Source organism: Falco biarmicus, chromosome Z (genome assembly GCF_023638135.1).
Source record: "Falco biarmicus isolate bFalBia1 chromosome Z, bFalBia1.pri, whole genome shotgun sequence".
Classification (NCBI taxonomy): Eukaryota; Metazoa; Chordata; class Aves; order Falconiformes; family Falconidae; genus Falco; species Falco biarmicus.
Genome location: NC_079311.1, coordinates 34,738,599 through 34,766,525, shown reverse-complemented (window position 1 = coordinate 34,766,525; position 27,927 = coordinate 34,738,599). Strand labels below are relative to the sequence as shown.

Below are 27,927 nucleotides of genomic sequence, written 5' to 3'. Positions count from 1 at the left end.
TGAATACAGCTCTAAAGAATTCATTTTCCAAATGTGAAGTTATGTTACCCATTACTTATAAGAAATTCTTACAAGCCATTTGCCACTGTTGCATTTACATGGACATTTCACCAGCTTCAAAATCTACCAGTTCCAAGCATTCAATGCTCATTTAACTTTTTGCTCAGTTCCAGGAAGAAACAAACTCCAAAAGATTTACTTTTTAATATCTTTAACAGTCATATATTATTCAATGCTTTTTCAAGCATTAGATTAATGCAAAATGGACAGAAAAAATCTCCACATAGACAGAATTACAATTGTTTTCCATACACACTTAGACTAGACTGCTGAAGACTTGTTTTGTTCCTACAAATTGTAAATAAGCAAGACAATCCATATCAATACAGCCTTCTATTTGTCAAAAAATCATGTAAGCAAATTTAAGCTGGTTACACTATCTTAACACCACAACCAACATGTTTAACATGAAACCATCTCCAGAATAAGAAATTTAAATAAAGGAAGAGTACCAATAAGGAATTTCACTGCATCCTTCACCCTCTAAGTGCTCACATGATCAGCTGGGCTACATTCTTTTTTCTGTGTGGCTTTTTTTGTTTTCATTTGGTTTTATTGTTTCATTTAAGTTTTTTTAACAAAGCTGTTCTTTTCTATTAAAAACGTTTTAGAGCCTTGATTGCTCTGTAGGAAAAAACAAAGTTTCTAGCATGCAAGCATGCACAGTGTTGAAAATGCCTTCCCCAACAGCACCTCAACATGAAGAGGTCAACAGCAACTGGGTAGTCTGCAGTGGTATAATCTAAGAAAATTGATACCCAAAACCACAGTGGAATATTTCTATTCCAGCAAGGTTTCAATAAAACAGAGACTAACACATAAATCTGGGGGGCGTGGACATCGTTTTTCAAATAGCACATTGTTTAGAGTCAACAATTCACATCCTGCAAGAAAGTTACAGGTATTTCTTTTATAAAAATTCTTTTTTGGCAGCAAAGGAAATAAATGCCATCAGGCTCACAGATTAAAAATTCACATAGAGAAAGCACAAAAATATGTTGTGCTTTGTTGCAGAATGGCTGTGTGATCACGGCCACGACTCCCTTAAAGATCTTTGTGAAACAAAGTTAGCGTAAGTTAGCTGAAGCAGGCCTTGCAGCTGTGCTGAGGCATGCTGATAAGGAAGCTGAGAAAAACACTGACCTTGTGCCTAATGTTGTAAATAACTTTGAGGAATTCGCGTAGACAAGAGAGGAAAAAAAAAATATGTAGCTAGCTATCCGCAGAAACCGCAGGTAGGAGGACGTGTGAAAATGTAACCCTTTAGAGCTTAGCCAATCAGCAGATGACTAGTAGGCATAATTAACTGGAACTGTATATAAGACATAATCGCGCCGTAATAAATCGAAGCTTGCTCTATCACTCATATTGAGTCGGCCGCTTGCTTCCCCTCGCTCGTCAAAGTGGCGCCCGAACAGGGACCCCTAACCTTGTTCTTCACCGGACAGCGAGGACGGAGAAGCACTGGTAGCAGCGACCAGAGAGCAGAAGATCGGCTGATGCTGGCATCGTACCCGATCCGTGCTTGAGCCCAGGATAATTAAAGAAGGGGTTCGCCGTCCGTGAGCTGCTACCCAAGGGAAAAGGCTGCAACAAAGAGGACTTTAACGAGTGCACAATGGAAAAAGAGGTAGCGCTAGCACTTTTACAATGCTTTTTAGAAAAGCGGGGGAGTAGGCCCTTTAAAAGATCTGGCCGGGTTAATTGTATTAGGTAAAGCAAAAGGATATTTTGCAGATCCTGAGCATATGTTTGAAGTAGAAGAATGGCGTAATTATGGGGATTGTTTATGGGATTTAGTAATAGATGATGATAAGGCAGCAAAAAAATTGATGAAATCATGGCATGAAGTAACTAATTGTATAAAAAGATATCAAGCAGAAAAGCGCCTTGCTGCAGCAGTAACAAGCCGACTTGCAAGTGCAGATCCTAATGCAGGAAAAATTATGCCATGTGAAAATTACATTCCAATACCCCCTTTATCACAAACAGTGCTCTCTGTACCACCTATAGAGGCCACTGTACCACCTATAGACCCTTCGTGTCCTCCGCCCCCCCCTCCGGCGAAGTAGCCTCGGGGGGGGCCAGAGGGCGGGGACACATGTGACAAAAGTGCTGCTGAGGAAGAAAATAGCAGTGGGCAGTCAAATACAAAATTAAAAACAAAAAAACCCCAAAAAAAACCCAAACAAAAAGTACAGTAAACAAACTGGTGCGTTCTACGTGTATTAATTGGCAAAAAATAGCACAAGAAGCAGCTGCTCAGGGAATATTTGATATTGCTGAGCAAGTCAACCCCCCACAAGCTTTCCCTGTAACGTATCAGATAAATGCCGCTAACCAAAGACAGGGAACCTGGGAGGCTTTGATTGGAAAATATTAAGTCAGTTACGTAGTACAGTGAATGAGTCAGGCCTCCACAGTGAGCCCACCAGATATACCTAACTTTATGAAAGGGCCGTTATTGTGCCAGTGTATTCTGGAGAATAGTAACAGTTACACCAAAGGCATTTTAGTAACCCTGCCCTTAGATTCTTCTGTAGAAACAATGCTAGAGCGAATGAGTTGGGTGCCAGTAGGTCAGCAAGCCTTGCTAGTGGAAGCAATCCAAGCAGTAGGGAGAGATTTAGTGCAAGCCCAAAGTCAGGCTTTTGCAGCGCTTGCGCCTCTGCGCCCCCCTGGGGCTACCGCGCCCCCAAAGCCAGCGACCACCACGCACCGAGACTTCCCCTGCTATCGATGCGGGAAGCCAGGACATACCCGTGACCGATGTCAACAACGTCAAGTGTGGTGCCAAAATTGTCAGCGAGGGACCCACAGCACCAATGTCTGTTGGCAGACGGGAAACGGGAAACCGAGCGCGAGGAGCCGCAGCGCGTCGACCCCAATTGCGACTCCTGTCACCTTCACGACACCCCCTCCAGGAGACATGACCAACTCTTATCGGCAGACACCGTGTTATAACCCGCCACCCGAAGGAGCCTCGGCCTGGACCTGGCAACAGCAGTAGATACAACATTAATTGACAACCGACCACAAAAAAATCGCAACTCGTGTCCGAGGACCTCTGATAATTAATGGACAAAGTTATGGTGCTCTATTATTAGGGCGGTCTTCTGGTAGTTTAAAAGGGCTGTTGTAAAGTGTGTTGCTTATAGTAATAATTGTTATCATTGCACTCATATGTTTAAGCTGTGCTCTCTCTTGTATTCAAAAATTACTCAAGCGTGTAACTGCACAAGTTTTGCTTGCGCAAAGAGAAAAAGGGGGAAATGCTGCAGAATGGCTGTGTGATCACGGCCATGACTCCCTTAAAGATCTTTGTGAAACAAAGTTAGCGTAAGTTAGCTGAAGCAGGCCTTGCAGCTATGTTGAGGCATGCTGATAAGGAAGCTGAGAAAAACACTGACCTTGTGCCTAATGTTGTAAATAACTTTGAGGAATTCGCGTAGACAAGAGAGGAAAAAAAAAATATGTAGCTAGCTATCCGCAGAAACCGCAGGTAGGAGGACGTATGAAAATGTAACCCTTTAGAGCTTAGCCAATCAGCAGATGATTTGTAGGCATAATTAACTGGAACTGTATATAAGACATAATCGCGCCGTAATAAATCGAAGCTTGCTCTATCACTCATATTGAGTCGGCCGCTTGCTTTCCCTCGCTCGTCAGTGCTTCTGAGAAGGCTCTATTAAGCTGGCAAGGATTACCATGATTTGAGGAACCTGGCTGACTGGAAGTTTACATGATCATACAGCTTTTGTTAAATGTCCTTGGGTCTTTCTGTTACAAATACAAAGAGTTACCTCAGAAAAAAAAAATCGCGCAGTAAAAGGTTTAGGAACTCAATATATTGTGCATTTTTAATATATGAAATAATCAGCCTGGCACAGTCTAATCAAGAGTCAGCATGCAAAGCTGTACAACCTGTTATTCCCTGTGAGTAAATAAATGCTGGTTTCCTTTCCTATGAGGGGTAATGGAAGACAGGTTCAGAAAAACACAATTTAAATAATCACTGTATTTGAATCTCGAATCAGAAAGCATCACTGAGTTTAAACAGGTGGTGAATACTGCAGGGAGCATATACTAGTACCTTGAGAGTTTTTTATCTAAAGAAATCTAATCTCTCTATAATATTTTTGCAAGTAAAGCTACCACAACTTACGCTGAACTACACAATCCCAGGAACTGCAAGAGCAGCTGGAGGCGCTTTAGTACTTTGGCATAGCTGCAATAAAAACCTAATTTTGTATTAAATGCCATGAAATTAAGATTCAGTTATAGGCCAAAAACTATGGCTGCCAAAAGATATGATTTCCAACACAGCCAGCTCTCTCCATTTTTTTGTCCATTTTGATATGCACACTTAATTACTGTTCTGTATCACCTTTTCTAACTGACTTTAATATGCCTACTAACAGAAACATGGCAAAGTAGCAAACTCAAATGTTGCACTAGAGAAACTTACAATTGTTACCCTTCCCTTTTTGTTTTTTTGGGGTTTTTTTAGAAGAACTGGTGAACACGGTAAGGTAATGGATAAAACTCAGAATATGAACAATCAAATATATCATATCTCATTATGCTCCCTTGTATTTCAAAACATTTTATACTGTTACTGCAAGTTCACATCTTTCCATTGCCTTCAGAGTTGCATTTCTTCAGCATCCATGAGACATTTTCTCTGATAGTATCTTCAAATTTCTCATTTCCTGTATCAGAGAAAACAAGAGATTTAAGTTCTCAAAACTTTAGGTAAATTTAGGTGTACCTGCTTAAGCCAAACTTTACAATAAACAACTGGTCTGGAGGAAACTGTATCAGGAATAGAGTTTAAGAAAAAAAAAAATAATCCCCAAATCTATGAACTTTAAAACCTTAAGAAGCATCTACTTCTCTCCATCAAGGGAGAGAAACCTTAAGAAGAATCTACTTCTCTCCATCAACAGAATACTTGAATAGAATTTATACTGTTCTCAATTACACAGCTGCATGCTTTCATTAAATTACTGATTAAACAAAACAAAAATAAAATCCACACCCAAACAGGTGTTTTTCCAAAAATTTATGACTTAGATGTCTGTTTCTTCAACCTAAATGATGTTGTTAACCTGAAACAAGATACCTGCTGTCTGTAAATGTCTGCTTTCTGCACAGGTTCAGCTGCTTCTTCTTCTTCACATATAGTTCTTTCAGACAGTGCTTCTCTGAGAAACCTCCTGCAACAGAGTTTTATCTTTAAGACTTGACTCCTCAAAAGGTGTGGTGCCAATCTACTTAGACTTTGAGAAATGGGAGTTCCAGCTGGGAAAGCTACTTGTAATGATTTCGGATATATACTTTTCATGTACTGCTGTGCAAAAACAGCATTCATAACACCTTAGTTTTAAATCTCTTAATAAAGAGTTTTTGTAACAAGACACTCATCAAGTTCCTCCAAAATCTGCTTTTTTAATATATTTAAATGTTTTCTTTCAATTGCAAGATGTCATAGTGACTGTTCTACCCAAAGTTTTAACTCCCACCTTACCAGAATTAATGCTTCATTGCTTAAAGTCAGTTTCACTGTAACATTCCCCATCCTTCATAAACACGGAATTTTAAGGAAAACTAATTTAAAAGACAAATCACTGAAGAGTTTACTAAAACCTTTCCTTGTCAAGGCATATTCTAAGGCACTGCCTAATTTCTGCCATGAGGGCAGGCTGTGTTTAAACAAGTCATTCTTCTACTACTTATACTCAATATATGGGAGCAAAAATTCACACACGTGAATAGATTGCATTCCTAAATTCCTAAATAAAAGACAGACAGGGGTACAGTATCCTTGGTTTGAAAGCAAAAGGAGAAAACTTTACTGAACATTCATGTATAAAGTCCTAAGACCTGCATCTTTATAAGGGATGGCACCACAGAAAGACAAGTTTAAACACATCTGAAGTACTTTACCTCTCCCAAAGAATTTTTCAGTACCATTTCCACATTTTTACCAGTTCCGCAAGAATTCTCCTCCCAGAGGAGGTTATTGGGAGGCATAGCAGTTGCTTCAATATTTTCAGCTCAGATCTGTTAAAAGAAGTCACACACAAGCATTATTTGCCAGTCTTATACATTTCTAAGTTATTTATTGAGTTAATGTATTCCTTTTAAGTGACATTGATGAATCTTCTCCAGTTAAGAAAATACGAGTGTTAGCCTACCTACTTCCACAGTTTCTTACAATAAAACACCCCTATGTTTTTCAATGCAGGCTTTTGAATATGTAAATGTACTTGTTTATGGTCAAAATTATCGTTCCACATAGAAAGCAATTTTCTGAAAAACATGGCTCTGTCCAACTTCTTCCCAGCAATTGATAAAAACTAATGCCCAACACAAATATCAGTAATTATTTTTTGAAAAAACTAAAAAGCTCATGTCTTATTGACACGCACAAGTTGGCCTAAAGCCCATTTCAGCAAGTTGAAGCTTGACATCTTACTGTAACAGACTGACCTGCCTTCAGGAGGTATCTTGAGCTATACCTGCAACTAGCCGTAGTGTCTCCTGTTTTTCAGATCATCTCCCAGCCTTCCACAGGTTGATCCTGTGGATAAAAAGGAGGGGAAAAAAAATCCATCAATGGTCATTTTCTCTTACACATTTAGGTTGTTTTACGTATAAGGCCATGAGGCACATTAAATTTTCAGTAAAATCATTTATTATCACTTGATCTTCAGCACGTAATTGGAATAGTTTTAGTTAAGTTTGTCTTACCTCTTATTTCAAATTAAAGCTTAATACATTCTGCTTTTCAGTTCTGATGTTATAATAATAAGTTACATCAATCTTGTTATCGTTTGGTCCAGAAAGACACATAAAAATTAAAATCCCCTTAAAAATACATAATACATTTTTTGAAGCACAGAATAAGCAGACTTCTTAGAAAACAAAATATACCTGTCAGCCATCTTAAAAAATGTTTCTACATATGCACACCTTCCGCTACTTACTCCTTTGCAAGACCTACATTATTTCTTCCTTTCAATTATTTTTTGCCTATCAACTACCTGAAAAGCATTAGCAAATCTAACTAACAAACATGCACAAGTCATCATTACAGAATGACTGTTTCAAAACAAGAGCAGATCATACATTCTCCCACCAACAGTTTCCAAAAATTAAATAGCTGCCACTGGTGTCTGAAAACAGATAGTTAAGATCATCTAAAGTAAACAACCTTATTTATCTTAATGGGTGCTGACATTTCAGTTGGTCATTACAACAAAGCACACCATACTTAAAGAATTTTAATATATTTTCTATCTATTTTTATATATATAGAAACTGTTGAACACTTGTGAAAGTTCCCCGAGTACAGTTTATTGCACAGCACTACAGGCAGTTGCTCAAATCTAGACCCTTGACAAAGTGCTATAACCATGAACCATCTGTGACTACTGGTAACAGAACTGATGCTCCTTCCATGGAGCAATGGATGCAGAGTAGAAGTAAATAAAAGGTGGGTAAACCCATGTGGTACACAAAGTAGGAGAATCCCGTACAATTTAAAAACCCAAAGAGGAAAAAATGTCAGGTCCTGACTCACTAGAAGTAGTCCGATTTGTCTGAATTTAGTCATCTAAACCCTTAGCAGTCTAGACCAAGACAGTTGCCAAAGTTTCTTCCATTCAGCAAATGAAATTAGCATTCTCAGCCAACACTCCAGGCAGGTAATGCAGATACACATGTATCACCATCTGGAGGAGTCTGTCTCTTCATTGATTAGAAGGGACTGAGACACTCAGAACCAGCCCCATCTTTGTCATCTAAAACATCAAGATCAGCTGCCTTTTAGTGAAAGTAAAGGATATGAAGTTAGACAAAGCCTATGTGCCACTGAAAATCAAGAATGCAGCTGACACACTTCTGCTCACAGCTAAGGCACAGACAGGACAGGAGAAGGTAAGAATTACTTGGACCTTCTCTGAAATGCAGGCTGCAAGAAATTAGGTCTTGTAATTCTGGTGTCCTAATGAGACAATGCTCAGTTCTCTCTTCCCTCAGATACAGGATCTAAGAAATCACAGTCCCCAGTTCCCAGCCTCTCCTCTCGCAGAACTGTATATAGCATAGCACACTTTTTCTTAAGCAGAAATTACAAGTAACAGGTAGGGGGTGGTAACTCTACTGAACATAAACAGTGAGCATCATTCTGAAGGCAACATAAGGAAAAGTCTTGATTATTACTCAAATGAAATACCCTTTGATAAAAATACAGGTGTGTTCCCCCCAGTATAAACTCCAATTTCTATTGGAAAATCCAAACTCTATTCTATTCATAGAATTAAATACTCTGATCAAAAGGTGGCTTTGGCATAGGAACTGAGGGCTCCTAAAAACTGTGGATGCAGCCAAGGAAGAAGGAAAACTATGGTTCAGAGATGCTATATGCAAGCCCAAAGGACACAGGCCATCAATTACATTTAGACATTTATTTCGCACAAGTATGTATTTCTTCAAGGGCTTTAAGGCAGAGAAAGTTCTTAAAAGGCTTCTAAAGGAACCTAATGTCTGCTTGCATAATTCTTATCAGTGACAACATTATCTGCAAAGCTTTACAGGCAGATCACTCACAAAGCAGAACTCTGAAGAGTGATGCAACACTTTGGTGGCTGGGGAATCTAGCAATAAAACAATTGCTATAAAAAGCATTAAAAATCATTAGGAAGAAGTCATCATCAATCCAGAATACTGTATGAAACCTTATTTTGTGACACACTAGTTTCTTAGTGGCACCTCTTAAACAGTGTGCGTTAGCTTCACAATCAACATGAAGCCTGAGGGCTGAAACGGTGCTGAGGATGCCTTCTATCTCTAATCAGCCCATTGTAAAGTCATGATATATGTGCATTTTCAAACACCTGTTCAGAGGTGTTCTTCAAGTGGATGAATTTTTCACCAGTGTGTATCTCCTCACTCGGACATCTCCAGCGGTAGAAGCTGAGTGGGAAACACTAACACTATTGCTAGCTTCACATTTCTCCACATCAGCTCTCCTCCTCTTCCCTCTGGTAGTATGCACGTTACAGCCCAATGAAGCCTGTTAAACTTGGGAAGATGGGCCCAAAGGACATTTCAACTTATATTGAAGAAAGGCAGAAATATGCATACATCACACGCTGGTTTTACTTTTTCCACCTTTCTGATAAACTTTCTTCCTCTCTTCCCTTCTTCCCACAGAATTATGCAGCAAAAAGGTACAGGAATATAGTAAACAAAGCATGTTACATGACAAAATGAAGCCTTAGGTACTTTGTGAAGGATTGACTATAATGTCAAACAGCTGATTAATGCTTTTGTAGCATAGAATACTGATGGATTACTACATTAAGATCATAAAGGCGTATCTATGCATTTGTTAAAGACTGCATTCCTGGGTACATGGAACATGTAAAGAAAAAACCCTTAGGGGGCTTAAGCCAGTGTAGGAAATTTACGTACAAATCCATTGGTACAAGCAGTTTTGCTGTTTCATACCCGCACTTGAGAGAAATCAGCCTTGACCAGTAGTATGTTATTCAGAAAAGTTAAATACCAAACTACTTTTAAATGGCAGCTGCAACTTGCCAGACAAAAATTCTCAGTATTGCTGAACTATGGGGTCAGATGTAGAAAATGCAGCTAGCTGACAAACGGGGCAATCATAACAGCTAATACCTTATAAAAATTACTCTATATTTTGAATTATTTGGCTAACAAATAACCCTGTAATTAACTCTGAAAAAGGATATTAACCATGGCACCAAACAGACCTACAAATGACAATTCATTACATCCTCAGTGCTGACAAGGGAACAAACACCATTCTTCTAAGAGCTACTGGTCTAATACTCAAGCAGCTTTGTGTCATGGGGCTTTACAAGTGTGACAGACACGAGGAGGCAATACCAGAGTGACTTGGAAACTGTAATAAAGCACCTAATGAATGCATTCCCAGTAAGAACTGTCTTTTAAGAGAGAATGAGACAAGCAAGGGGAGCACATAAATACCAACATTTGCTGCTACATTCTGTCACACCTCTTCACACTCCAGCAGTTTCCATTATGCATCCATTGCTGCATCAAGTGTCACTTTAACATCTCAAAGTTTTTCAGTTACTCAACTGCTCCTGCACCCAATTCCCCATCTCTGCCATTTCCTTCTCTTCCTTACACAACATTTATGAGACCTTTTCTGTTCCTTCCACAAGCCACCCTCAAGCTCCCAAACTTTATCTTGCCATATTCCAGACTAGAAAGCACTGAAAATACCAGTGGTGCAAATGAAAGCTCACCCAAACCTCCATGCACTCTGCTATTCAGGTGACATGGAATTAAAAACACCAGGTTAAACATCCTCCCCTGCTCTGAATTCAAACTCACCCATATTCAACTTCCTCTTCTCCACCTCATCTACTACAAATACTGTACCTTAAACTCCAGTGAAACTTACAACACACTTTGAAAGACAACTACCTGCTCCATTTTTCTGAGATCTGAAGATATGTTACCTCACTTTACTCAGTCAAGAAAAACTGAGCTTCAGAGTCAAACCATTTATGATGTATGTGCAGCTCAGTGTACTTCAGATCCTGCCGTCAGTAATTACTTTTTAGCTTTCAGGTGTCTACTTCCTGCTTCAGTTTGCTGCTGCCAATTCTGAATCTGGGAAGAAGTTCCTCTAAAGGAATAGGGGTTGTTGTCAGTGAAAAAGGACTGATTTCCCATTACCAAAGCCTTCAAGGCTTGCTGAAAGTACAGTGGTTAACTGTCCCATGAAGAAAGCCAGTTTGTCACATACTTTAAAAATCACATCAAGCCAGTAAAAGTTAGTATTGTACATACAGAATGGAATGCTTCTCAAAGAAAGACCAAGTGATGACAACTTTAAGGTTTACCTTCCCTGAGCATGCCTTTTTCTGTTTGATAGTGTATTGAGATTTTTTTAATTACAGGACAGACACAGGAGCCAATACCCCACAATTGCCTTGTCTGGTTAAGTCACCAAGTTTGCTATACAGGCACTCTAGTTAGGGAGTCAAAGTCGAGAGATAATGAAAACAGGCAGTCTAGAAGTCTGACACAGAGGACGAGTGTAACTGGCTGTCAATGTTTTAAGTCAGATAAAGAATTTAATTTAAGGAATGTAATAAAAGGAGTTGACTGTCACAGTGGAAACTACTACAAAGCTCTGTGTTGGTAACAAACCAGACCGGCATCAGTAATAAAATAATTGTCTTCTTCCAAGTGAACAAAGCTGAAGTTAGTGCTAGCAAATGGAAAACAAAACCCTACTGGTTAACAGCACTCACACTACAAGAAAAAAAAAAAAACAACAAACCAAACACACAGCAGCAAAATGGGGTTTTTTGATGGACAATTACAGACAAACTGGCAGAAGCTGATTTTGATAGCCCTGAAGTTCACAACCAACACCTCTGCAAATTTAGAAGCAAGTTCCCTGAACCTAGCTGTCACTCCCAAGTGAGCAACAGAACACAGGTAATTAACTAAAGTAAAAAGGAAAAAAAAACATCTGTTGACTGAATCACCAAAAGAAAGATGATGGGAACCTAAAGGCAAAAATAAGAACCAAGAAACAAAATTCTCAATCCAATTCTTGTGTAACCATCTTTTCCAGAGACTCATTTGCCTATCTAACAGAAAAACTGGGAAGACTCATACTAGTATCTGCCAAGTTTATTTGGAAAATTAAGAAATCATGTCCCCTGCATTCTGCAAGAGTCCACAGTACAGGAGAAATATAATTCAAAATGTATCACAGAAAGGATCAAAGGCAAATATTACTAATATTTTATATTTTTCAAAATAATAAATGTTTTGTGCATTTTAAGCTGATTAGTGAGTTACAAAAGCCCACTTCAGAACCAACTCTTAACGTTTCTCATTTTCACTCTAGATTTTCCACTGCAGTGCACACAAAGTTACTCCCATCAAATAAGCTAGTACTGAACACATGGCTTGTCATAGGTTGTGTCATATTTCTTTGGGTGTGATCTATATACTCTGTGACCTGACTAAGCATAATTGGTTTCTGTTCAAGACCTTGCTCTACAAATACTCAAGTACAGTTATTTGATCTATTTTCTTAGTCTCATATTTTATCCTAATCCTGGTAAGATCACTCCATTTTTTTAAATTTTTTTTTTTTTTTTTAGAGTCCTTGATGCAAACTGGATCTAGGATAAAGAGAGACACCAGACAGACAGAGACTGCATATTCCAGCTCTGGTTTTGAATGTTGCTTTGTGGAATCCTATGCTAGGTTGTCCAATTACTATTGAACAGTAATGAACTGTTTAGAATGTCAAGAACTTTTAATACAGAGATCTTGTCTAATATTGTCCCATCATTCTGCAAAAGTTTCTTCAAAAGCCAGTTAACAGTACAACCTTTCACTCACTCTGTAGTAGCATACTGCATAAAAAAATTCAACTTTGTCAAAAGGAGACAATAAGAAATTTGAGAAAGTACAGTAGAACAGAAGACAAATTCAAGTCATGACACTGAACATACAAGTTAAGGGAAAGAAAGTCCTTTAATATATATTTGAACTTTAATATAAAAGTCAACAACTGTACTTGGCAAGACTGAAGGGTCACTGCCATGGTTTAACCCCAGCCAGCAACTAAGCACCATGCAGCCACTCACTCTCCCCCCTACCTCCCCCTGCCCCTGGTTGGATGGGGAAGAGAATCAGAAAAAGGTAAAACCTGTGGGTTGAGATAAGAACAGTTTAATAATTGAAAAGTAGTAAAAATAATAATTAATAACACCAACAATTGCAATGAAGAGGAGAGAAAAGAGGAATAAAACCCAAGGGGAAAATATAAGTGACACATAATACAATTGCTCACCACCTGCTGACTGCTGCCCAGCCAGTCCCCAAGCGTACATACCAAGCTCCTCCCAGTTTCTATACTGAGCATGATGTTCCATGCTATGGAATATTCTTTCGAACTGTTCAGGTCAGCTGTCCTGGCTCTGCTCCCTCCCAGCTACCTGTGCACCTCCTCAGTGGCAGAGCACGGGAAACTCCTTAACTTAGAGTAAGCACTACTCAGCAACAACTAAATCATCAGTAAAAATACATCAGTATGCTGCCAGCATTACTCTCATACTAAATCCAAAACACAGCACTGTACCACCTACTAAGAAGAAAATTAATGCTATTCCAGCCAAAACCAAAACAGTCAAACAGCTTGTTACCTCCTCCTGAAAGATGACAAGATGGGTAGACAGTTTACCAATTCATATGTGATATTCCATCAGTTCTTTTGTTATGGTGACTACAGAACTGCTTGCTTCAAAGAACATTTTAGCACTGTTAAGCTGCAGTAGATCAAGTTAAAACATCAGTTTCAAAGTAGCTTTTATTAAAAGAAAAAATGAGTCACTAAAACCCACACACAACACCAAGCTGCAAAGCTCTTCTCTGCAGCTGTAACACAATGAAACACCTCTTCCTTTAGGGATTCGATATAGTGGCTCGATTAATGTACTGCATTACCCTACCTGAAATTATAATCCTCTGAATATTCATTCTAGTGTTAAATTAAAGTGTTGCTTGTAGACAATACTGAAGTTCAGTTTTCACACTGGCCAATGTTTAGCTTTATGTATTTAATTACTGTAGCACTGGTTTTGAGTATGCATAAATAGAAGAAGCTAAACTGAAAACATCAGTTTGCTTGTTTTCAGAGAACTGGTAATTTTTAGCCAACATAAACAAATCGGTCACGTGCCCTCAGATTACAGGATCAGTGCCATGATTCACAATGCTTCGTTCTACCACAACTTGAAGCTCAAATAATTGGTTTGGGTTTTTTTTTTTTTAAATTGGCTACATCATTCCTGCTGAACACTACCATATCCAGCTGAGGAGCACCACAGACTTATTATTGAACTTGTAGTTGCAGAAGAAATGGAATCTAAAAAAACTTTTTCAAAATAATAAACAAAACCCACAGAAACGGTATACCTGAAGAGAGAGAACAAGGTGGCTTCAGTTATTACAGGATTTTTAGACTAAAAAATATTTTTTATTAGATCTATTTCAATAAATTTTTCCAAGTGAGATTGAAGCCGCGAAGATAAGCAACTGCACACTTTAAGACTGTAAAGACTGAAACCACTGAAAAATATGCTAATAAATTCAGCTTGTACCAACTTTTCTGCTGTAACATCCCACCTTGTTTTTAAAAATACTAACTGCAACAAGTACAGCCACAGAAACCAGGTTCAGCTGAGGCATCAGGATCCCTCCTGACTGAAATGCTCAATCATAGCAGAGGAAGAAAATTAAGTGCAACTGATTTCAGCTTGATTATGCTTCCTTGCTATAAGAGTGAAAAGCAGAAATCATTCAGTCTGGTAAAACTTTCATACTTTTGCACAGGGTCAGAGGACTCAGGATGCTGTCTTCTCAGCAAGCCCTATTAAGAAATAAGTTTTATAGAAAATATGGAATACCTTAATGATCACCAAGACTATGTGACAGCTGATACGTAATAACACATGAACTTTCCTGCAATTCATACTAATCCCAGTACTAATCAATTTTTCCCCATAGTTCACTTTCACATGGTGCTTCCTACTATTATTGCACTTCCCAAGGATTAAACTTGCTGCCAAAATGAGACCTGAGAATGTAAATTCACGTTCAAAGGTATGATAAATTTAAAGCAAGCTCCATAATAAAACCTTCTGAAATGCAAGTACTTATGGCATCTTTCCATTAAACAAAACAAAAATAAAGTACATCAAACAAACATATGAAAAGATGTTCTCACTTTGGCAGGGTAAGTCTGTTCAAGCTCTTTTTTTGTACAGCTTCACTTCCGCATCATGGTGCTGTCTTAGTTCACAAATGGTTTGGGCCAGTTTATCTTGACATTCGGTTTGATGCCTACTATCAGCCTCATCTAAGCAAGTTTTATGCATCCTCCTTGCTTCACTGACTTCCTAAGAAAAACAGATAAATAAAGAACATCCAGTAACTATGAGACAAAAGCTTTAGAAGACTATCTGCTGAGCAAATAGCAGATTTTAGCTAGCCTTGTGGATCATCATTAGATTGGTTTGACACTGAAACTTTCAGTAGAAACACAGGGCCACTTCCCCAGTCTGATCTGCATAGTACCTTATTCTGCAATAGCCAGTTATTGAAATAAGACCTAGGATACCATCAGCATGTAGAGACACTTATCCTTGTACAACGTGTCTGCATTTTCAACAAATACACCTCAATATGATTAGAAACCCATCCCTCTCTTTCTTAAGGTATCTTCTATGCTTGCACAAAATGAAAACACTGTGAAATTAAACAGTCACTTTCACTAACCAGCATTTTCCCTATTTATTTGTATGCTTGTCCATGTTCTCTGGAAAAAACGATTCCAAAAACATGAACAAACCTGAAAATACAACTAGCAAGAAAAAGTGCACATGGAACAAAAGACAGTGTGGTTAGGTGCATTTGTTAGTGCTCTAAGGTTCCTCCTGGAAAGCCTGAAGTACTACAAGTGACAGGGAGGGTGGCAAGAAAAAGCTCTAAAAGACAAATATTCATCAACTTCCATTTCCAGTATTCAAAAGCACCATATTAGAAAGTTCTGAAATTAAGTGCAAGTCCATAGCATCTGTTTGAGTGTCTATCTCCATTTTATTTCTCTCAAAGGGATTATGCAATAAATCATTAACCCACTGTCTCATTACTATGAAAAGACATGTACATTGCAATACCACAGGTAGAATTTAGCATGAAACAACATCATATGTGATGCTATTTTATCACATGAGCTCTGAGTTAATGTATTTTTCCTAGAAAAAGAAGTTGGAAATCTTCCAACTAGAATAGAGGTAAACCCCGCCCTGAGTGGGAGCTTAGATCAGATGACTTCCTGAGGTCCCTCGCAACCTAATAGAATGGCTCCACAGTTGTCTTCTTCCCTTTAAAAATGTGAATTCTTGAGACTAAAGCATTTACTTCCTTAAACATATTTTCATGGAATTCCAAGTCCTCAGTGAGAGTCTGACACCAGTTTTCAAGATCTGCCTTCGGTATGGCTTCAGCTGCAAGCTGTTCCTTGGCACTGCTAAAGAAACTTCAAGCTTGAAGAAAAAGAAATTCAAAAATAACACAACAATGATTATGTAGCATAACTCACATAACACAATGACCTCAGCTACCTAGAAGTACAGCTAAATACATGTTATGGTTGAACTTGACAATCAAATCCAGTATTTATACCACTAATGTCTTTTCCCCCCCACTTTTGCAATCACTTGCACAAGTGAGTTTTAGATATTTCACACTGGTAACTAGCATTAAAAAGCTACTTAATTAATTTTCTTTACAAAACCTCAGTGTTCCTACATTGCAAATACCAGTTTTGTGATCTCTTAAACTCATCCTCCTGACGTGGTGTTGCTTAAGATCACAAGTCATGCATTTCAAAGGGTTAACAAAACCAGCACAAGACTTTTTTCCCCCCTCTTTCTTCTATCAGATGCCCAGAAGATGGAGGACCACAGGAAGAACAGGAAGAACACCACAGGAGAGCAGGGAGAATCATGAACTGTTACTTGTCAGTTATTCATTATCTGTATTTGTGAAGTCAGTCTCCCCCCAAAACCATTCTACAATTAATACTGTTTATTTTGACTTTTGACCTGTTTTCTTCAACACAAGTACCATCCCTTGCAATTTTACAGTCTGCAATTTTAGAGGCACTCTATTCCACCATTCATGTTGTTAATAAACTGCACAGTTCTGGACACAGGCACCTGCTCAGTAATGCTTCCAATGTTGACAGTGAACCACAGTTTGTTCTGCTTGTGACTAGATGACAGGTTTGCATCCGTTTTTTTATCTACAAAGTTGCATTATACCAGAATGACAGCTCTTACTATGGATGTATTATATATAAAAACTCCTCATTGGCTGACAGAAGCTTGATGGTTAAATATTTCTTCTTCTCACCTCTACAAATTCGATATTTGAAATACTGAATTTCTCTCTCCAGATTTTTCCTATCACCAAGGGCTGTAGCCAGCGCAGCTTCTTTAGAATTGAGGGCTGTTTCCATCTCTTGAAGTCTGATCTGGGCTCCATTAAGATCAGATTTTTTTGCATAGCTGGAATAAATCAGAGAAAGTGGTAAAAAAGTCTAGAAATGCCCCCAGAGTAGACCGCTGACTAATAAAACAAGGTGCAATCTGAATCTTAAACTTGAGACACATCCAACAAAAACACTCTGTCTTGACTTAATTTACTCTGATTTAAATCAACTCTACATTTCTACTTTCTCATCTGGTATAACACTAGCTTAATATTCTGCTTGGGCTGTAGAAACCTAAATATAGGGAAAACTCAAGAGTGCAGTAGCACTCTGACCATACACTGACTCCACAAATCTGAGGAAAGATATCCAAATCCTGTCCATCCAAAGATGTCCAAAGTGTGCCATCACTGAAACGGCACCGGTGCAGAGGTACAGGTGTCTTTTTCTTTATGAAAGCGAACACAAACTTCTCAAATTACCACTCAAAGTAGTTTTTGTGTCTACACAAGCAGTCAGTTTAATTCAGTCAAATTTAATTCAGTCAGGAGAAAAGTCAAGTAATGCCACAAACACAGACCCATGCTCTTCAGCCTATATTCATTATTGAAATAACGCTACAACAAGCTACTATCAAAAAGAGCGGAAAGGAAAATCACACTCAGGAATCAAAATTACTGTTGTCCTTCAGATGGCACAAGCAGCTGTGTTTAAACATGTAACACAAGTTCTTCCATCTTGAAGTTGATTCCTTTTCACTCTGACATATCTACATTTCTCTAGCAAAGGCAGTAGCACACAGAAGTTTATCATCAAACTATGTACACTTTTCAGGAGTGGAGACATTCAGGCTCAATAAGACAACAGCTAGCACATTCTTCTTCAGTTTTCACACCTCTGCAGAAGTGAAAAAAGACAGAATTCACAACACTAAACCAAGGAAACAAAATTGGACAAAGATTCTTAAGAACAAGACTGAAGTGTTAAAGCATTAATACGTTCACTACTTTTGTAATCACTGTACTGCCCAGAAGAAACAACAGCAACGCTTCCCAGAATAAGGTAAAATAAAACCACAATTTCAAAAGGAGAGACTCAAATTTAAAAGATACTTTTCCAAGATTACATGCAAACATACGCAATTGACATCATGCTCAAGAGAGGTGTGTGCACAAAAAAAAACATCTGTAGAAATACAACTGTTTGGCTATTTTGGCACTACAGCCACAAGGTAACAGGCTTCACTTAACAGACTTGGCACTAGCTAATCCTGGTCCTGTTGAGTAACACCACACTCACAGAAGTGGTAAACTGCAAGAACCTGTGACACACACACTCTTCTACACTCAACTTTTTTTTTTTTTTTCCATTTCTGCTGCTCAGTGCTATTCAGTCCCTTCATGGGATTTTACATACCATTTTTTAGACCCAATGGTTCAGAGCAGTTGGGAGCACAGCTTGGACAAAAGCACAGGATTTTTGTTTTGGCCATGTAGGCTCCTACTTCCAGCTCTCATGCATTATTCACTGGAGGCCTCTGTTGTGTCCCTCCCCTCCCACCCAGACCATCAGTTAGTAGCTAGATCTCAGGTATCATTTAAAGTTCCTTTGAAATCAATCAAGTGCAGAACGCCCCCACCCTACAGGAGATTCTTGCCTTCCATGCCCACACACTCATTTCTGCCAGTACTTACAGTCCTATCATAAAGCTAAGCATTACCAACATTAACCAAATTCTCCTCAAAAAACACTGGTTTTCAGCCAATTCATGACATAGCTACACAAGTGTTGTAACTCATGATAATGCAGCCTATATTTGCACACTGAGTTGGTTTTCCACTGCAGTTGTAGAGAAATATGAAAATTAAAAAAACAAACTACAGTCATTAAAGCTTTAGGATTTGTTTAGCTAGCAGGCAGTTTTCCATGGTTTTTGCCTATGACAGGCAAAACAGTAAGGCTATGTTTTGGAAGGATGTGATTTACAGTAGCATAAGAAACATCTGTCTAAAAGCGCTCGAGTTTTTGTATACAGATCAACATGACAGTAAGAGTAATTGGACAAGCTTGCCTTTCCTGCAAATAAATATATGTAACCTGGTTTCAGCTTATCTCACTGTCACCCACTTTATTTAACTGGAGACAGTTGCTGTGTGTTTGAAATCAACACTAAGCATAAAACATCTCTAGCCACTTATCGCTCAATAGTGACCCTTCTTCAAGAGCTCAGTCAATCATGTAAATTCCACTACTCTGACCAGCAATCCAGGCAGAACTTCACACGTGCAGTGCACACCTTTCAAGTCACTGCCCATTACCATGTTATCATTACACGTCCACGAGACCACCTTTAAGCCTACAGCAAATCATTCCTTGCATTGTTATGTCTTATTCTGCATGGAAGACACTCTCAGATAACTTAAACTATAATCATATATTTCAATTGCTTAAATTACTGTGCAACAAGTTAATCACTCCCCTCCTTACTTCTCCAGGCGCTCTCTCTCAGAAGGTGGTGGTGAAGTGTCATCCTGACTCAAACCTCAGAGCCCTCCCGTCCTGTTACATGAGGGTGCACTCAGGCAAAGTTTCAAGGATGCTGCCAACATCACTTCAGTCAGAGGGCTTACCCTCCAGAGCAACAAGTACATGGCTGTGGCTCTCTGGCAGCCAGGCACTAGCCATTGCCTTCCCCACAGGCACAGCTGTGGGGCCAGCAGGTGCAGGCAGAAAGACAGGTGAAAAGGTTTTGGCTGTCAACCAGGTGAACACATTGCCACCTGGTTCCTTCAGTGCTGGGACAATGAGGCTAACAGTTTGGAATTAGAAGGCAGGGAAGCCAAGCAGCTGGGATCACTTTCTAAAGAAGCATTGACAAGGCGATCAGAAGAGGGACACAAGTCCTCAGTCTTTGGAGGCAACTTCTTTCAAGTGTGAAAGAAAGTTATCTCTTCAGGGAGGATATTACACATCATCCAAGCAAATGGACTGCAACAGAGAAAGGTATTCAGTACCTGACGGAATTAGCCATGAAAGAGATGATTTATTATGGCCAAGATGGTGCACACTTACCCACAGATCCTGACAAAGTCCTATGCACACAACCCATGTGGCAGAAATTTGTATTAAGTGCACCATCATCACATACCACATCATTGGCAATAACAAGCTGGAAAGATGAAGTGCCACCAACAGTGGATGAGGTGATTCACCATGTCCACAACTACAAAGACAGCATTTCTACCTCCCTCATCTCAGCTATGAAGAAACTGGTCCAACGACTCGATGAGGATATATCCTACTCCCCACCTCTGTGGACCCCCATCTCAGCTATTAATCGCAGGCACCTTTCTGCTCAAGAGGGAGAGTATAGGAGGTATGTACCACGGGGTACTCTGTGTTTTTACCTGCAGGACCACGGAGAGGACATGAGAAGGTGGGATGGAAAACCTGCCTCAACTCTGGAGGCACAAGTACATGAATTGAAAGGAAAAAAAAGAAAAAATCATGAAGGGGTTCCTTTAGGAAGGCTGCTGCTCCAACCTCTAGTGAGTTTCCCAGAGAGAAAAGTTTCCCAGAGTGGAAAAGCTGACTGTACTCTCAATCCTCTGGAAATGAGTACTAATCCATTTTTACAAGACCTAAGTGGGCATGACTGTGATTACTCTACACAACAGCCACTCTGCACCACTTGCTGCCACGGTAGGTAATCCTATGACCAGCGCTAGAGGGACGCTGCCTCCAGCCAGGCAGAGGAGAGGAACAACAGGGTTTACTGGACTGTGTGGATCTGACGGCCTGGCATGACAAACCCACAGTACAAAGTTCTAGCAGACACTGGTGCACAGTGTACTCCAATGCCATCAAGCTACGAGGGGGCAGAACCCATTAGTATTTCTGGAGTTACAGGGGAATCACAACAGCTAACACTGTTGGACGCTGTAATAAGCCTGCCTGGGAATGAGTGGCAGAGGCACCCATCTGTGACTGGCCCAGAGGCTCTGTGCATCCTTGGCATAGACTACCTCAGGAGTGGGTATTTTAAGGACCCAAAAGGGCACTGGTGGGCTTTTAGTATAGCTGCCTTGGAGAGAGAGGAGATTCAGCAGCTGTCTACCTTGCCTGGCCTCTCAGAAGACCCTTCTCTTTTGGGGTTGCCGAAGGTCAAGGAACAACAAATGCCAGTCGCTACCACATCAGTGCATTGGCGGCAGTATCACACCCACCAAGACTCCCTGATTCCCATCCATAAGCTGATTCATTGACTGGATGTGACCAGCACGACCCCCTCACCCTTTAATAGCCTCACATGGCCAGTGCAAAAGTCTAATAGAGAATGGAGACTAACCATGGACTATCATGGCCTAAATGAAGTCACACCGCTGTTGAGTGCTGCCATACCAGATATACTAGGACTTAAATATAAACTGGAATCAAAGACAGCCAAGTGGTATGTCACCACTGATATTACAAATGCATTCTTCTCAATCCCTTCAGCAGCAGAGTGCAGGCCACAATTTGTTTTCACTTGGAGGGGTGTCCAGTACACCTGGAATCGACTGCCCCAGGGGTGGAAACAACAGCTTTACCATCTGCCATGGACTGATCCAGGCTGCACTGGAACAGGGTGAAGCTCCAGGACATCAGCAATACATTGATGATATCATCATGTGGGGCAATACAGCAGAACTGACCTGAAAAAAAAATTATTTCAAATGGGGCTCTGAGCAATAACATGCCTTTGAACAAATTAAATATTCAGGCAGTAGCCCTTGAGCCAGTTTGAACTGGGCAAGATGTAAAAAATGTGCTCTACACCGCAGCAAGGGAGACTGGTCCTTCCTGGAGTCTCTGGCAGAAAGTACCAGGGGAGACTTAAGGTCGACCCTGGGGCTTTTGGAGTCAGGGATGCAGAGGATTGGAGGCCCGCTATACTCCAACTGAAAAAAAAGATACTGCCAGCTTATGAAGGGGTTCAAGCCACTTCAGGAGTCATTGGCACTGAAGAACAGCTCCTTCTGGTGCCCTGGTTGCAGTGCTGGGCTCGATGTTCAAAAGGAGGGTCTCCTCTACACATCATGCAGCTGATGCTACATGGAATAAGTGGGCTGCATTGATCCCACAATGAGCTTGAATAGGAAATCCCAGTTGTCCAGGAATCTTGCAAATGATCATGGACTGACCATAAGGTAAACATTTTGGAATGCCACCAGAGGAGGAGCTGACACATGCTGAAGAGACCCCATTCTGTAATAAATTGCCGGAACATGAAAAGCAATATGCTTTGCATCAGTCCTGCTGTATTGTAGGAAAGCATTGGAGGTGGAAAGTGGCTGCATGGAGTCTCCTACAACAAGTTGCAAAAACTGCTGAAGGAGAAGGTGAATCAAGTCAGTTTGCAGAGATGAAAGCTATCCAGCTGGCTTTAGACATTGCTGAATGAGAAAGATGGCCAATACTTCATACTGACTCACGGATGGTGGCAAACGCCCTGCAGGGGTGCAACCAAAGCACAGTAACTGGCAGCACCAAGGTAAACTCATATGGGCTGCCACATTAGGCTAGATACTGCTGCCCAGGTTGAGAACCTGGTTGTAAAGGTACATCATGTAGATGCTCACATACACAAGAGCTGAGCCACTGAAAAACACAGAAATAACCAGCAGATAGATCAGGCAACCAAGATTGAAGTGGTTAAGGTAGATCTGGATTGGCAACGTACAGGTGAATTATTTATAGCTTGGTGGGCCCATGACACCTCAGGCCATCAAGGAAGAGCTGCAACATATAGATGGGCCCAGGACTGAGGGGTGGACTTAATCACAGACACTATTGCACAGGTTGTCCATGAATCTGAAACACACGCTGCAATTAGGCAAGCCAAGCAGTTAAAACCTCTCTTGGTATGGAGGCCAATGGCTAAAACATAAATATCAGGAGGCCTGGCAGACTGACTACATCACGGTCCCACAGACCTGCCAAGGTAAGTGCCATGTGCTTACAACAGTGGAAGCAATACCACATGGCTAGAAACAGATCCTGTGCTCCATGCCACTGCCCAAAACACTATCCTGGGCCTTGGAAAACAAGTCTTATGGTGACATGGCACCCCAGAACGAACTGAATCAGACAATGGAACTCATTTCCAAAAGTTTCATAGACACTTGGGCCAAAGGGCATGGCACTGAGTGGGTATATTATAACCCCTAGCACGCACCAGCCTCTTGGAAAATCAAACAATGTAATGGACTGTTAAAGACTACACTTGAGGACTACTGAAAGCAATGAGTGGTGGGACTTTCAAACATTGGGATACACATTTAGTAAAAGCCACCTGGTTAGTGAACGCCACAGGAACTGCTAGCCTGCCCAGTCAAAGTTTTTACATGCTGTAGAAGGGGATAAAGTTCCTGTAGTGCACCTTAGAAATATGCTTGGGAAAACACTCCACATCATTCCTGCCTCAGGCAAAGGCAAACCCATCATGGGACTGCTTTTGCTCAAGGACCTGGGTGCACTTGGCAGGTAATGTGGGAGGATGGGGAAGTTCCATGTGTGCAAGGGGATTTGATTTGGGTGAAAATAGCCAATGAATAGAACTGTGTGATGTTCATTGTTATATACTATTTATAGTCACTGTTACATGCCTGTTTGCACCCGCTTTGGATTTGGAGATCTGAACCTGACTCCCTTCCAGTTGCCACAGCAACAAAGACTGACTGGTGAAACCAGACAAGCACATCCCTGACAGAGTCAGAACTGGTTTCAAGATGCAACAATCCAACACCTCATACCATCTTCCCTGCCTTGAAAGACTGTTATAATAGACAGCCCAATGTCACAGACTAAATGAACTCTGAACAGAGTTTTGAGGGATGGACTAAATGATAGGAGAGGTGATGAGGTACTGGAAAACACAGCATGACATAAATGGTATGGAATAAGGAGTGGATACTGTCCTGCTTTCAGTTGTAATAGAGTTAATATTCTTCTTAGTAGCTGATGCACTGCTGTGTTTTGGATTTGGTGAGAGAACAATGCTGGTAACAGACTGTTTTAATTGTTGCTTGGTGATGTTTATACTATGTAAAGGACTCTTCATTTTCTCAGGCCTTGCTGGCGAAAAGACTGGAGGGGCATAAGAAATTGGGAGGGGACACAGCCAGGACAGCTGACCTAAACTAGCCAAAGGGATATTCCGTACCGCGGAATGTTATGCTCAGTATATAAACTCCGCAGAATGTTATGCTCAGTATATAAACTGGGGGGAGTTGGCCAGGGCCTGCGACTGCTGCTTGGGGACTGACCAGGCATCGGCCAGCAGGTGGCGAGCTTCCCTTTGGATTTTATTCCTCTCCCTTTCTCCCTCCTTTTCATTATAATTGTCATTATTACAACTGTTATTATTATTGTTGTCCTTTTTTTTTTTCCTCTCCTATTTTATTTTAATTATTAAATTGTTCTTAACTCAACCCTCAAGTCTTACATTCCTTTCTGCCTGTCCCCCCTATCCCTCAGTGAGGGCAAGTGAGTGAGCGGCTGCTTGGTACTTACATTTCTGGCTGGGGTTAAACCACAACGTGACCCCAAGACTGAATTTAAAACAGCAAGTGGGGCCTAATTAGCGAAAAAAAGGCAAAAACCAGAAGATTCTCTTTTGCTAATGGTAAACTACCTTAAATTTTACTTCTGTGACTGCTGTAAACACAAACAAGGAAGCAAATAAACAGCTGAACCAAGTCAAGCGTGTAAGCAGCAAAACGTAATAGCACAAACCGTTTCTTTGCAAGAGTGGAGATCCTGGCACCGTGCCATACAGCTTGCACTCGAGGTTATCTGGCCAAATGAAGATACAGAAGGTGTGACCTTCTCTGTCATCTGAAAATCCTGCAAACAAACAGAAGTTAGTCATCTTCTGTTTTAAGTAAACCCTACTTAATATCGACTCCTGTATTCTCGTATCACTTCGATAACATCTTTCGGAAAGGGCACTTAGGAAAGCCAGGACCCACAACAACCACTACACGAACCGCCATCACCGCACATTTTTCGACCTTGAAGCCGCTGAAGCCTCAAGAACAGTGATCCGTCTGTGGGGCTGGGGGTGGCGGTGGACGCCCCCCCGGCTCAGACCCCGGAGCCCTCCGCTCCCCGTCACGCGAGGGTGCGCGGCGCGGCGTTCCGAGGCCCCCCCCCGCGGCGGGCCCAGCCGGGGGCCGCAGGGCGCGGCGGCGAGGGCGGCGCTCGGGGCCGGGGCAGGGCCCGCCGCGGGGGCCCGGCCACCACCGCCCGTCGGGGGGAGCGGCGCTGCGCAGCTCCCGTGCTGCCATCCAAAGCCGAGGCGGTACCGCCGCCGTGCCCTCCCGGTGGGCGGGAGCGGCCACCACCGCGCAGCCTGGCCGCCCTCCCGTGTCTCCCTCTCACACGTCTGTGCGCGCCCCGCCCCGTGTCCCCGTTCACCTGTGCAGCCCCCCCGGCCCGTGTCCCCGTTCACCTGTGCAGCCCCCCCGGCCCGTGTCCCCGTTCACCTGTGCTGCCCTCCCGGCCCGCTCCCGCGGCGCGTCGGCCCACGACCAGGCGGGCCCCGCAGGCGCCTCCCGGCTGGTGACCCGGCGGCCGCACCTCCGCTCCCGCTGCTTCACCCCGCGCTGCAGCACGGGCACCTCCGCCTCCGCACCCACACTTGCAGGTGCAAGCGGCCGGGCGGGCATCCCGCTGCCGCGGCAAGGACGCGCACGGGCAGGCCGCGGGGCGCGGCGGCGCGCAGTGAGCCGTGGCGGCGGACGAGCAGGGCCCGGCGGGACGCGCAGCGAGGCGGGAAGGACAGCGGGCGGGGGCGCCGGGGCCGTGCGGACTGGGCTCGCAGCTGCGCGCGGGCAGCCGCCCCGTTGCCGCCGCCGCCTCTCGGCACTGCCACCGTCGGCTTCCGCGCCGCGACCTAAACGTGGCCTGCGGCCCCCCGCCCCGCGGGCCCACCCCCGACCCTCCGCTGCTGCCGGGAGCGGCCGCCGGCCAGCCGCAGCCCGGGTTGGGCTGGGGCCGAAGGGGCCGGGCCCCGCGCTCGGCTGCCGCCGGCTGCGAAACCGGCTGACGCCATGGAATAACGGGGGAGGCTGATCCTGCAAAACTTAACCAAACCCCTGTGCATGTGCCCAGACTTGGGGTCAGGGGTATCAAGGTGCCTGGAGGCCCCCGAGGAATGTTGGGCACGTACACCACTGCCGGGTGAAAGGTGTGGTTAAGCAGAACAGCTTGTAACAACTCTATAAAAAAAATGGAACCGACTAACATCAGATGGAACATTCCCCTCCAGATTTGGAAACGACTGTTGAACGCTGCGGCTCTGGGGTGGTAGCTATTGCTCTGAACTCTCCTTTTTTTCCCCCCCCCCTTCTTTCTTTCCTTGTTTTCTCTCTGTCTCTTGCTCTCTCTTCTTTTGCATTTGCAGGTTTATTGTTGGGCAAATAAAGTTCCTTGGCTCTTGACTACGTTTTGAGTCTTAATTCTGTTCCCATTGAATGGTGAATGCTGTACCACTTACCTAAAGGATGACGCGCCTGTGTTTAGTTAGGGTGGGAGATGTCCAGGGACCCTTATTGCAACATGACGGATGCACAGACTGCTAAGTCCTTGGGTTGGTTATCTTTAAAAAGGGACATTTTGTCTTAGATTCCTGTTGTACATGCAACATGGCGAAGATGGAGGCTTTAAACAGGGCCGCTAAGGAACAGTCTGCATAGAGATAACTCCTCAAGGACATTGTCCAGGCACAAGATATGTTTATGTTGTTAACTTGAAGATGTGCTGGGTCTTTGAATGGAATGTGCTGATTGTCCAGGTGTGAGATATGTAGACATGAGTGACTTGTATAAGGAGGGGGCTGAGGGCTTCCCTCAGTGTGCATGACTTTGGTGGAGCGATCCCCCATGCACCCAGCGCTGCCAATAAAGGATACTTAGTCACCAAGAAATTTTGACTTCGTTCTTTAAATCACCGTGAATACAAACAACCACGCTCGGGTCTCAGACCGACATGCGACGGTTTCCATTTTGGGAATGTCTGCTAAAGAACAGTTACACAGAGTAAATGCTATGGTCTGTGCTTTCAAGGAACAGAACAAAACTACAAAAAAATGAAGAGAAATGTTTTTCTGTAACGGCAAGGGTTAGAGAGAACAGCTACAGTCCTGCAACGTGTAGCAGGGCAGCTGTTCCTGTCAGCTACATTCAATGTTAAGTATGTGAAACTTATAACTCGAAAGTTATAAAGTAGGTATGTTTATTGTGCGCAGATGCACGCATGCCCTAAGTGACGAACCATCTCATATTTATACAAAAAAACAAATGAATGTTCAACTGACGCCTATCCAGCCTATCCATATTCGTTACCTAAACCCCCATACTCTCACTTCGTATGTTAATTAGCTTATCAGTCCTTTTCCTGGAATGTGGTGGTCTTGTAAGTTTGCAGCTAATTCATGTCCTTGTCGATCATCTGGTTTTCTTTAGCGAGGAGATCTCTAGGTAACATTGGAATGTTTCTCATCCTTTTTATAAATAGCCCCTTTGTTAGAGGAAGAAGAGTAGGTATTTCCTTAAAATGATATGGTTATGTGACCAATCACCACACCTACACTCCTTGAGCAGACATATACAATCACAATCGATGTTTATTGTCCCTATTTTGCACTACTTCTCCACATCACTTCGCACAGGATTTTCATGTCAGAGCAGAAAACAAGCTTGTACATACATGGCACCATA

At 42.0% G+C, this 27,927-nt stretch overlaps 1 protein-coding gene across 4 annotated transcripts; it reads right to left on the bottom strand.

Annotated features, from left to right (window-relative positions):
- Positions 1 to 185: 185 nt before the first annotated feature.
- On the bottom strand, positions 186 to 26,902 carry LOC130142893 (translation initiation factor IF-2-like). Of its 4 annotated transcripts, XM_056325342.1 has the most exons (8): positions 25,693 to 26,896; positions 24,941 to 25,051; positions 21,754 to 21,858; positions 6,556 to 6,646; positions 6,010 to 6,126; positions 5,186 to 5,279; positions 3,558 to 4,772; positions 186 to 1,349 (listed from the first exon to the last, which is right to left on the bottom strand). In XM_056325342.1, the coding sequence occupies exons 1-4, from the start codon at positions 26,465 to 26,467 to the stop codon at positions 6,591 to 6,593; spliced, it is 1,047 nt and encodes a 348-aa protein (XP_056181317.1). In that variant the 5' UTR covers positions 26,468 to 26,896; the 3' UTR covers positions 186 to 1,349; positions 3,558 to 4,772; positions 5,186 to 5,279; positions 6,010 to 6,126; positions 6,556 to 6,590. The 4 variants fall into 4 exon arrangements, with proteins under 4 accessions (XP_056181317.1, XP_056181316.1, XP_056181318.1 ...); XM_056325343.1 differs by lacking the exons at positions 186 to 1,349; positions 3,558 to 4,772; positions 5,186 to 5,279; positions 6,010 to 6,126; positions 6,556 to 6,646 and adding an exon at positions 17,489 to 18,061; XM_056325341.1 differs by lacking the exons at positions 186 to 1,349; positions 3,558 to 4,772; positions 5,186 to 5,279; ... (1 more) ...; positions 6,556 to 6,646; positions 21,754 to 21,858 and adding an exon at positions 15,746 to 17,240 and having other exon boundaries at positions 25,693 to 26,902.
- Positions 26,903 to 27,927: the final 1,025 nt, after the last annotated feature.